The sequence below is a fragment of the Lissotriton vulgaris genome, unplaced genomic scaffold (genome assembly GCF_964263255.1).
Source record: "Lissotriton vulgaris unplaced genomic scaffold, aLisVul1.2 SCAFFOLD_1858, whole genome shotgun sequence".
NCBI classification, from domain to species: domain Eukaryota; kingdom Metazoa; phylum Chordata; class Amphibia; order Caudata; family Salamandridae; genus Lissotriton; species Lissotriton vulgaris.
The window spans coordinates 374,267-387,061 of record NW_028255686.1 but is presented as its reverse complement, the minus strand read 5'-3'; the positions used below and the strand labels follow the sequence as shown (position 1 = coordinate 387,061).

At 46.0% G+C, this 12,795-nt stretch overlaps 1 protein-coding gene across 1 annotated transcript in view; it reads left to right on the top strand.

Moving 5' to 3' along the window:
• LOC147659037 (coronin-1B-like) overlaps positions 1 to 12,028 on the top strand; it is a 111,126-nt gene extending 99,098 nt beyond the window's left edge. The window contains exon 10 of the mRNA XM_086952025.1: positions 10,482 to 12,028. Within this exon, the coding sequence (XP_086808151.1) occupies positions 10,482 to 10,607 (126 nt within the window). The 3' untranslated portion in view covers positions 10,608 to 12,028. The remainder of the gene's footprint in view (positions 1 to 10,481) is intronic.
• The last annotated feature ends 767 nt before the right edge of the window (positions 12,029 to 12,795 follow it).

Below are 12,795 nucleotides of genomic sequence, written 5' to 3'. Positions count from 1 at the left end.
GACGAAAGCAACAGCCTCCAGGGACAGTCAGCCGAGAGCTGATCCTTCGAAAAGGACTCCCAAATGGCGAAAACCCTCAGACATCGAAGGTTGCCCTACGTCCTCAAAGAGAAGCGCTTCCACCCTCGATGGCGAACATGTCTCCGAGATGGAGAGGAAGAAAAGGCGGCTCGAGACCGAAATGGCGAACATCCTACAACGGAAGAAGGACTTCGACGAGAAGATGAGTCAATACACCAACCCGCCGAAACCCGCGGTCAAGGTCGAAAGAGACGACGAAAACGCCCGAACCCATTGAGGAACTGGGAGAAGAGGACTACTATTTCGAGGGAGAAGGCGACGAAGATCTGCAATCCTACCGGGACTCGACGTCCTCGAAGGCCCAAGACGTGGAATGGCAAGATCTCGACCCCGAATCGCCGGAAGAGGACGTAGAAACTTATCCTTTGCCGCCAGATGACATAGGGATCTACAACATGGTCTTGCAGAAGGCTGCACAGACTTATGGAGTGAAAATGGAGGAGGAGAAGCCCAAGGCATGTTTCCTCATGGAAACTCTACTGCCTCAACAGACCAGGGGCCAATTCCTACCCATGCTCCCTAGTGTGCTGGACCAGGGAAGAAAGGTCTTTAAGGAACCAGCAGTATTCAAAGCTGTGACACCTAGACAGGAGAAAAAGTACAAACATTCTTCAAAGGACCCTGCATACATCCAGGGGTCAGTGCCAGCCGACTCCATAATGGCAGCAACGGCTAGGAAGAGGGCTAATGTTCCCACACATGCCAGACCACCTCCAGACAAGGAGAGTAGGAGGATGGATCTTACAGGGAGAAAGGTGGAGAGAATTAGAGCGAGAGAGAAATGCAGCAATACATTGGCGCATCACAAATTCCAATGCCCTGTTCAACAGGCACGCATACCAACACTGGGATGAAGTGGGGCAGCTCCTAAAACATCTACCAAACCAGTACCGACAAAGGGCAGCTCACCTGTTAGCAGAAGGAAAAAGCAGGGCGAACACATGCCTAAAATCAGCATTGGATGCTGCAGAATCATCTAGCAGGTTAATGATGATAGGAGTGACTTCGAGAAGACACGCATGGCTGAGAATTTCAGGATTCTAGCCAGAGGTACAAAGTAACATCTTAAATACACCCTTCAATGGAGAGCAACTGTTCAGCAGGCCAGTGGGCGGCAAGTTGACGCAACTCAAGAAGGAAAATGAAACCGCAAGGTAGCACTGCAGTTCAGGGGGATGAGAAGAGGCACACCCACAAGGAGGCCAGGGGGTAGAAGTGGAGGCAATGTGCTGACCATGTCACACCAAACGTTCCGACAAGGCTACCAAAGGAACAACCAGGGCCAGCAGTAGCAGGGTCAGCAGCAGCAAAACTGGCAGTACCAACCCCAGGGACAGTCCTTTCGAGGGTGTGGAAACGGACAAGTGACTTCGCTATGCATCAAGCCCCCACCCTAGCAACACCTCTGTGTGGGTGGAAAGACAAAAAGAAAAAATGCAGCCAAACAGTACCTCCAACACTCAACACTGGTAGGGGGAAGACCAAGAGACTTCATCCATGAATGGAGGAAGGTCACATCGGACAAATGGATACTAAACATACAATAAGGATACTGCATAGAGTTGGAAAGACAACTTCCAAACAGAAAACCAAGAAGAAAGGCACACTCAGCAAAGGAGCTCTTGCTCTTGCAGTTAGAGGCTCAAGAATTGCTTGGAAAGGAGGCAATAGAAGTGGTATCGCAAAACCAAAGGAACAAGGGGGTTTACTCAATCTACTTCCTGGTGCCAAAGGTGGACGAAACACTAAGACATATCCTGGATCTAAGGTTCCTAAACAAATTCGTAAGGACTCAAAGATTCAAGATGACCTCACTAATGGAGGTAATGCCATGAATACAACAAGGAGACTTCATGGCTACCATAGATTTAAAGGACGCATACTTACACACAAAAAAATGTGGACATCCCAAACAACCACAAACACTAGCGACTACTAAGATTTGTGATCAACCAAAGCGACTACGAGTTCACAGTACTGGCATTCGGCCTAATATCTGCACCAAGGGTGTTTACAAAATGCCTAGCAGCTGTCGCAGCACACCTATAAAGGCAGAGGATACACGTATACCCCGATCTAGACGACTGGCTCATAAAGGTAAGTTCATACGATCAAGGCAAACTGCATGTCCAGCAGGTCATACTAACACTGACGGTCCTGGGTTTCTCGATTCATTGGGAGAAATAGTCAACAGAGCCAGAGCAAATCAAGATATTCTTAGGGCGAGATCTACACCATACAGGCCAAAGTGTTCCCCAGCAGGAAGAGAACTTTGGCGATACTGAAGGAAAAACGTCACTACCGCAAGGGGCAAGTTCTTACAGTGAGGACGGTAGGCAGGCTAATGGGAATGATGGCGTCTTGCATTCACCTAGTCCAAAATATTCGACTACACATGAGGCCATTCCAGGAATGGATACAACAGCAGTGGTCCCAGGCAACCAGGAGTTGGGAAGATCTAGGAGTTGTCACACACGCAGTGCATCAGGAAATAGCGTGGTAGAACAAACAGAACATATATCACAGGGGAAACTATTCACACAACCAACTCCAACAGTGACCATCACAACGGATGCATCCCAGCTGGGGTGGGGCGCGCACATGAACACGCTCAAGGTGAGGGTGCTATGGTCTCAACAGGATTCGGTCAAGCACATCAATTACCTAGAACTGAAAACAGTGTTCCTAGCCCTAAAAGCCTTTCAGAAGCAGCTGTGCGGAAACAGGGTGTTAATCCAGACAGACAACACCACAACCATGTTCTACATCAACAAACAGGGAGGAACACAGTCAGTAGCGCTATTGAGGCTAGCACAGGAGATATGGACATGGGCCATCCCACTAAAGATAGACCTACTAGCAATACATCTCCCAGGGAAGGACAACGTGGAGGCAGACAGTCTCACACGAATGGGAGATCAACCAACAGGAATTATAAAAGGTATTCCAGACGCCTCAAATAGAACTATTTGCAACACACCAAAATGCAAAATGCCAACACTTTGCATCCAGACCACCGGTCACAAGAGAATGCGCTATGGATAAGGTGGTCAAAGACATTAGCATGCGCTTTTTCCCCGATCCCACTGATACACAGGGTACTCAGCAAATGCATGATCAGCAACAGTACCTGATCCTAATAGTACCTCAGTGAGCCAGACAGTCATGGTTCTCGCAAATTGTGGAGATAGCGCAAGCACCAGCACAAAAATTCCCACAGAGAAGGTACCTGTTAACAATGCAGAGCAGAAGGGTGCTACAGGCAGAGCCAGAGAGCCTCAGCCTGGCGGCATGGCTCCTGAAGACCTAGAGTTTGCACAGCTCAAGCTACAGCGAGCACAATCGCAGTGCTCTGGGAGGCAAGAAGGCCTACCACAAGGAAATGCTACGTAGCAAAGTGGAAGAGATTCTCTGAATGGTGCATTAAAGAGAAACTGCAAAGAAAGATCACAAGGGAGTCAACAGTGCTAAAATACTTAACACACCTACTGCAAAGCAAACTAAGCTACACGTTCCTAAGGGTACACTTGGCGGCGATTGTGGCTTACCCTAGAGGAGAGACGGGGAAGAGCTGTTTCACCTCCCAAATCGTAAAAAGATTCCTAGAAGGGGCGAAGAGAATCGCACCTCCAAACAGAATGCCATCACCAGCATGGAACCTCAACGTAGTGCTGACTCAATTGATGAAGGCTCCATTCGAGCCCATGCACAGAGTTACACTGCACATGCTCACCCTAAAGACTGCCTTCTTAGTAGCTATCACATCACTACGGAGAGTAAGTGAATTGCAGGCGCTAACACTTCATGAGCTCTACCTGCAGATACACAATGACAGGATTGTTATGAGAATAGACCCACGCTTCATGCCAAAAGTGGTGTCTCGGTTCCACATCAACCAAACAATCCAAATACCTATTTTTTTCCAAAAAACAACTACAAGCACAGAGAGAGCGCTGCACACACTGGACGCCAGAAGGACGGTGATGCACTACATGGAAAGGACAAAGTGGTGCAGAAAGACAATGCAACTCTGTTTCCTTCGCAAGCAGTTTCTTGGAGCGACCTGTCACCAAGAATACCATTGCAAGATGGATAGCACAAACCATTCAACTATACCACAAACAAGCTGGGCAACAGTTACAAGGAGCAGTTCATGCTCACTCAACAAGGAAGAAAGGAGCTACAATTGTGTTTCTAGCTAACACACCAATTCAAGATATTTGCCAAGCTGCAACATGGTCTTCGGTGCACACGTTCACCAAGCACTACTGGGTGGATATCCAAATGAACAAAGAAGCGCAAGTGGGACAGAAGGTCTTACAACACATTTTCAGTAAGCAGTGCTCATCTTCCACCCAGCTGCCACAATAGGGACAAACCGCTACAAAGTCTATGCACAGCATAGTGAATCCAGAAAGATGCACGCTGCAAAACATATAGTTTCTTACCAGTCTGTATAGTTTTCAGTTTGAAGACTTTCTGGATTCACTAGCGAACCCACCCTCCTCCGCTAGAAAGATGAGAAAGATGGAAGGAGATTAAAGATTAACAAGACTAAAAAAAAAAAAAAGATAAGAGGAAAAGCAAGAATAACACAAGAAAAGAAAAAAAGAATCCGAAGATAGAGACCAAAGGTGGGAGCTTCCGCAGGAAGTGCGTTGACGTCACGAAAGACACCAAATGGTGGGATGTCGATGCCCACCTGGGCCACGGAAGAAAAAAACCCGACAATTCCGGACCAAACTACTAGATGGCAGAATAATGCACAGCATAGTGAATCCAGAAAGTCTTCAAGCTGCAAAACTACACCGACTGGTAAGAAACTGTACGTTTTCGGATTGAATCTGAGAGACTTAGTATAGGGTGAAATTGGGGATTGTTTTACCAGATTTGGACTAGTGATTTCTTGTCTTTCTTGGCAAGTAGTAGGATTTTTGTTTTGGTTGGGATGGAGCTTCAGGTAGTTGCTAGATTTAGGCAGTATTTGAGGTGTTGATTGCTTGGAGTGAGGCTATATGACTGAATGTTCTATTTTTGCCTCAGAAGTATCTGTTTGAATGAATTGTTACTTTATTAACCTTAATTTCACTCTGGAACTTGGCCTTCACCAACCACTGTTACTCTGATTTAGTACATTTAATATTATTACGCCAGTCGTAGCTAGTTGGGGTACTAATGCTGATCCATACCCTATTGAGTGTAGGAGCTGGCCTTGTCAGCGCAACAGTGATCAGCGTAATCCTTGGGTTACAGATCATGGTGTGCACAATTTTCTGCATTTCCACAATCGTCTGTTACCTGATAATTCTCCTTTACCAGTAAAGTATGTGTGTTTACGGAGGGTCTGTAAAGGAAATTTCCATCATAATCTATCTATAAATTATTTTAAGTTCCTTTTTTTTTTGGTAAGATGCTTTTGTTTTGTCATTATTTCCACTGATTAAATTTGTGAAATGCTTGCTTTATTGGTAGGTAAGGCATTGTAGTTTGCAATAAGAATAAGATTGTTCGTAGACTCCCTGTTTCCTTGATTTGCCTCTTAAGTATTCTACCTCTGAGATTAGATTTCCGGTTTCAAACCTGGGGCTGGAACGTACTTTGCATATAGTTGATACGAGACTTGTGGTGAGATACTATGTAGATCATACAAAGGACATAAACACCTATCAACTTATTGCATGCTTTGGTCCATCACTTCATGGAAAGTCCAATCCAAAGCCAAACCTCTCATTTTACATCTTAGAATGTACAGCAAATCATTGCCCGTGGGCCCCCAGCCTATCCCTTAGCGCACACCTCACACTCTGCAAGAGGCAAGGAAGCTCCTCTGTGTGATTGGGAAGAGTACTACAGGGCTTCCACTTGGACATCGGTTCTGACATTTATTAAGGACAGCGGTCTTGATGCTGACGCTGGTTTCTATGTTGGCCAAGCTGCAATGAGAAACTTTGAAGCACTCTGAAGCTGCTAAATGGACTAATCATGACACAGAAGTCACCAGTTCTCCAACTTCGTAGCTTTAATGTGTAGTCTGCTCGTCCCATAAGATGGTTCACAAGATGCACTGCTCGCACACCATAAAGGTTCGCCAAGAATCTAATCCTGGCATCTGAACAAACAGGATTTTAAAGCTAATTACAGACCCGCAATATTTTTAAAATTATTTGTTTGTGGCAAGTGTAGCTGTAGTTACACATCCTGTGCATAGTTCTGCCACCTAGTGTTGGCTCTGATATGTGCAACTTTTTTATCTTCAAAAAAGTCTTCGGGTCATGAGATATGGTGACTCCACATAGTACTGGTAATGCGCATGATCATCAGATCCACTGTTAGATTGTTTTTTCCTCCATTTGGTTCGGACTTTCATCCTGCGAGCTGTTCCCTCTTGGTTCTTCCACCCGATCCACATAAACAATCTTCTGCTTCGTCACACTGCCAACTTAAACAGCCAAGTTCCTTACACCCCCGCACCCTCCCAAGGGGCACTTACCCCCTCCCAGCACATTCTACTCCGCTTCTTCCACTGAGAATGTAGACTCCATAATGTAAAGAACCCCTTTCCAGTACTGTCCACAGTCTCGTTCGAAATACCCCTGGACAGATCACCATCGGATCTCTCACTTGTGTCTTTCCCTGGAGCACATTAAGGCATTCTGTGCTGCATGTCTTACCTTCCGATCCGAAATATGCTGCAGAACCGTCGAGACCTGCACCTAGCTCGACGTACCATGGCGCACCATCCGGAATATGACACCCCTAATCTCTAAGGGGACCAAGATATTGAGGTAGAGCCACAACCAGAGACCGAGCTCTCTCTCTTACTCTGAGGCAGGGGAACTGCTTCTTGTTAAAGAGAAGACATTGACTGTGAGTATGACACCCAGTCCACCTCCACACTGGCACCAACAGGACGAACACAGCTCTTGAGTGGATCAGGAAACTAGCCCTGAACTCCATGCTCAGGCTTCTAGTCGCTATGGGTGGCACCGAAAAAAGGCCTCTGAGTTGAGTCCGAACCAACCACTGGTGCCGAAAGAGCATCTCGAGCCGCAGCTATAGGCACCAACACCACCTTTTTCAAGCCGACACAAAACATGCTTCAGCTCTAAAGAATCCATCAGCTCCAAAAAAAATTTGGCGCACAACTTGCAAAAACTTGCATCTGCATCAGAGCGTTTGGCACCCAAAGTCCTGTCGTTGGCATGATCAGACGACCAGGAGCAGCCCATCCTGCTCCAACTCCAGGTGGACCTCTATGCCAGGGCAGCACTTTCAAATGGTAATGCGGACCACTTAGCACAAACAGGAGGTACTGGCGATTTGCAGGGCAGATTGGAATGTGTAAGCAGGCATCCTTCAGGTCGAGGGTGGTCAAGTTACACATGCACCAGTTGCAGCTGCACAGTGGTCATAAGCAGAGGGTTGCTGGTAGGTTCTAATTTTGATCTGCAGCTGCACTCCTCGCATGCAGCCAGCCCTTCCTCAACCCAGTCCCGTAGAAGACAATCACAACAGACGCTTCACTCGCCAGGTGGGGAGCACACTTCAAAAACCTGACTGCGAGGCACGTGGACATTCCATCAATGGGGTCTCCACATCAACTACATGGAGCTGATGCCCATCCAGCTAGCACTCTGGTTGTTCCTCATTCATGTTCAGCACCAAGTGTTGTTCTCATTTTGACAGATACACGTCTTCCATGTGTTACCTACAGTAGGTTTAGGGTAGCACTCACTCACATCACCACAGTTGTCTGCATTGCCGATGGGCATTTGGCGATGGGCAATCCACCACAGGCAATCCACCACAATGTTCTTCTACTAGCAGAATTTCTACTGGGAGTAGGCAACAACCTTGCAGACCTACTCATCAGGATGCAGCAACAAGTCCACAAGTTGGAACTCTACCCATAAGTCTCCTCTAGTACGTCTTTGGTGCGGATTCCCCGACATAGAACTCTCCTACTGCCGAAAACGCTATATGACCAAGCCTCATCTTCAGGTACCCATACCCACAGTCCATAGGTAACACACTATGGAAGAAATGGTCCGGGATCTTTGCCTACGCTTTTCCGCCTCTTCTGCTTCATCCATTCATGTTTCAGAGGCTTCAGCAAACATCTCTCACTCTATTCCTGGTGGTACCCACTTGGACCAGAGAGCCCTGGTTTGGCTCTCTTCTTGACCTACCCTTGGTGTCTGGCGAAAACCTGCCCAACTGGCCAGAACGTCTCGCGCAGAGCCAGAGTATGCTCAGGTACCCGACCCCCAAGTAACTAAATCTTGCTAATTGGCTCCTAAAGTCAGAATGTATGATCATTCTCAAGAAAGCATGAGGGCTACAAGAGCCTGCTGTGCAGCTAAATGGAAACAATGTTTGCACTACTGCACTCCCAGCACATCAACCCTCTCAGTGCATCAGTCTAAGATTTTGTTTATCTGCTTCACCTGCATAAGCCAGGCCTTGCTTAAGTCTCCATTAGACTTCACTTGGCCATCGTTGCTGCCTTTCTTCAGAACAAATAACAACCTTCACTCTTTAAAGTCCTAGTCATTCATGGAGGGACTAAAAAGATTAACACCACTCATGGTGCCACTTACCTCTGTGTGGAGCCTGAACATTGTTCGCACCAGACTTATGGACCCTCCTTTCAAACTACTTCACTCATGCCCTTTGCATTATCTTTTCTGCACAGTAGCCTTCTCCTAGTGGCCATCACCTCCCTTAAACAGCAGTTAACTTCAACCCTTAGACGGCATTGAATCCTTCAAGAACCCTTCTTCCAGGTTCATGCAGATATGGTAGTCCTTAGGACAAAAAACACATTTCTCTTCAAGGTAGTCTCCTATTTCCACCCTAATCAAACTATAGTACTCCCAGTTTTCCTCCCACATCCAGAATCAGTGACAGAGAGGGCTCTTCACACACTATATGTCCAAAGGGACCTCGTGTATTACATTGATCGAGCTAAGTCCTTCTGTAAGACACAGTAATTCTAAGTCTCTTTTTCCAAGCCACATAAAGACTAAGGTGGTAATAGCACATGGTTGGTCAAATGTATCCAGACCTGTTATGCTGAAGCCAAACAGTCGTTGCCTAGCCCTCCCAGGCCCAACTCTACTCACAGAAAGGGAGCTTCTGTGGCTTTCTTAGGCAACATCCCTATAGCTGACATTTTCAAAGCAGCTACCTGGTCCACCCCACATACTTTCACCAGGCATTACTGTGTGAATGTCCTAGCATGCCAACAAGCAAAAGTTGGCTAATCTGTTCTCCATGCACTTTCAGTCCTCTGCACCGTCCTCTGGCCTTGCCACTGCTTAGGGAAGATCTGCTTTACAGTCTGTGCATTGCATGTGTATCTACATCTTATACCATGAACGTAAAATGCTACTTACCCTACAAGAAACTGTTCATTGCATGTAGTGTTGTAGATTCACATGCGTCCACCTTCCTCGCCAGAGACCTTTGGTCATTGCAAAGGCATTTCTTTCTTTACTTGTTGCATGGTCTTCTATTTCTGTATCTCTATCCTCCCCCTTCTTACGTAGAAACAATCTAACTATGGAGCCGATGTCCATATGCCTTACCAGTAATAGGTGGAGTAAGCATACCTCGTGACTCAAAGACGACTTCTTCACACAAAGAAAGCTACACATGTCCGACCCCAACACTAGATAGCAGGCACTTGCACAGCATTTAAATCTACAGCACTACATGCCACAAAGATATGCTTACAGGGTAAGTAATAATTTCCTTATGTGGCTCTTTTGAATCTGGTCAAAAGGCATCAAAAAGCCCAAGCATGTGGCTCTTTCAAACATAACCAGCTGAACTAGGGTGACCGGTAATCATTGCATAGTGTGCCCCTCCTTTCCTGGTTTTCGTCTGTTATTCAGTCAGTTCCCCCTGTCTGACTTGCCCCCTTTCCCTCTGGGGCACCTATTTCGACCTTATTTTGTTACCCCTTTCTTTCCCTTGTTATTTTATCACCAACTTTTTGTCCGTTCTCAAATAATATTCTCCTATTTTTTCCTGTCTCCTGTCATCGCACCACCTTTTTCCTCTCAAACATTTGTTTGATTCCCGTCACTTTTCCTCTGCTATCCATTTCTTTTTCCTGCTATCTTCCACCTCATTTCCTCATCCCCTCAATTCCGCTCCTTCCACATTTCCACGTTTTCATTCTTTTCCTTGATCTTAGTTTTGCCCATTTGCTCTCAGCTCCTTTTCTCAATTCCCCTCGCTTCTTCTCCCACAAATAAGCCTGTCCCCCTATTACGGTCCTCACACTTTTCCACTCCTTTCTCACTTCTATACTCCCTTTCCTTGCTTCATTTTCACTTCCAGTTAAATTCATATCCTTCTCTGCATTGTTCTTTTCCTGCCCATCTGTACAGGACAGCGACCGGCTGGATGAAGTGCTGAAGGAGCTGAAGTCTCTAAAGCTGCTTGTGAAGCAGCAGGGCCAGCGCATCGAGCAGCTAGAGGAACAACTCAGTAAGATCCAGAACGGAGACGCTTAGAACCCCCAAGCCCGCTCCTTCTCGTTTTCTACAGAAAAGAAGAAAAAACAAAAAAATGGATAGTCCCTGGACTTATAATCTTACACGCATCTATGGAAATCATGTACAACCAAAGTGTATTCAATGATATGCATTCCTCGTCCGGGGGACCAGTGACGTCACATGCAGGCTTTCATGTGTTTCCCTACATTCCACCCCTGTGTATTTTAAAAGGCCCTGGAGGTGACAGATGACTGCTGCTGGTCTCTTTCAGCTCATGAACTGTGAGGAGCCTTCCTGTTGTGGTGTTTGCAGCAGCTTGTCGGCGGGGGCTCTTCAGGTGTGCGGAGGTGCACCCTTGTTTGTAAAACTTAAACGGATGTGTCTGCTGGTTGAAAGGGAATGTTTGCTTCACTATAGATGACAGTCTGTGCAAGTGAGCTCCTAGGTCCTGCGCAGTGAATGATTTCTGATTTTTCTTTTTTGGTCCTTTGGTATACATAGCACTGTTTTCCGAAGCTTCTAACGGCTGCCACCCTAACATTACGGTAGACTGGCCTATTAAAGGGGTGGGAGAGGGGGGAAAGCTCACACGACTGGATGTTACCCAGTTGTGCCCACCCTCTTTGTACAGAGGTTGCTGGCTGAGCTCACTCTCAACATTACCTTTCCACTGCTCCTGTTTTCTGATGCTCACCTAGCAGAGGTACCACTAGTTGCCAAGATGTTCTAAAATGGAGCAAAAGGTTGTTTACTTTGCCCACTCTTTAGACCCAGTGTGCCAGGGAGAACACAGTGATTTGCCCACTCACTCCTCTTTTAATGCGCAGTTCTTTGTGTGTAGCCTCTTCAAACGTAGAGTGTAGTTATTTCAGTACCCAATTCTACCCTTTATGCAAAATGGTTGTTTGCAGTGGGCGTGTGGCATGGTACCATTGCAGAACAAGTAATCTTTTGTTTTTCCCCACTCAAGCAGTCATTGTGATGCCCTCAGACTGCATTGCCGCCAAGCCATGAAGCACATGCCGCACAATACCTAGTACATGACATCGTCCCTTCCCTTTCTTACTCTAATTCAGTGGCTGGTAATCTGGCAGGCTACCAGAAGAAGGTAGTGCAGCGATTGTTGGAGGTGGGCGAATGAGAGTTTTGGTGTTTGATATGGGGGGTCCCTAACTGCTGTTAGGTACAAGTAAATTTGAATCCCAGCAGAGCTGTGGGGTACAAGCTTTTTCAGGATGGATGGGTATGTGGAAGTGGTTGCAAATATAGCACTCAGTATAACGAGATTTTGGGATGAGTCTTTTCATTTTATATATAAATTTATATATATTGAAATATAATTTTTAGGTAAGCATCAGGGATAAAGGACGTGCAGGTTGTACATTGCTTTTGAACTAACTGCAAAGAATTCTGGGAAAATAAACCTCTTTATATTAAAAGATGTGTTGGTTTTTATTTCGTTACTTATGTCATGGGGTCAGCAGTAGACACCGACCTAGTAGTTTTCCTTAAGAGAAATACAATCCTGTATGTCCCTGTTTAGATCCCTTTTCGAGATGAAGATGTTTGCTGACTAAATAAATTGAATACAGCTTGGAGCAAATGGTGGAGACAGCAGCAGGCTGAGTTGACCTGACCCACAGCTTCCCAAGCTAGTGGACTGTTCAAAAGTATCAGAACTACATACAGGAGGCAAAATCCTGGGATTCTTTTTCTAGAATGTAAAAAGGCAGACTAATAAATTGTTAAACAGAAAAAAAAACTGCTTGGAGAAAGTTGCAGCATGCAATGAAATCATTGTAAGGGTGATGGCAGTGAACTCTGCTTTTAGAATTACCATCAGTATAGATTATTTAAGATTAATTCCTTTTTTTTTCTTGCTCTTATTTCCCTTTCCTTCTTTCACTCTTGATTGTGACCCAGGACTGCCAGGTTAGAGAGTGGGCGGCAATATGGTTTAAATGCCCGTATGTGGTCACCGAGACCAGATTGCTGCCACTGAGGATTTGCATGTAGTTATAGTATCCGGCTTGATGGTGGATATCACTTTCCGAAAATTTACAGATGTAAATTGGTAAATCCTGGATGAGCACGGCTGTCAGCTACACTGGCTGGCCTCTCCTAAATGAGGAGTCTCCTTGGTTATACTGACATGTGCCAGAAAGGAGAGTGGTTTCATCCCACGACCAATCTCGCCTCTGCAAGC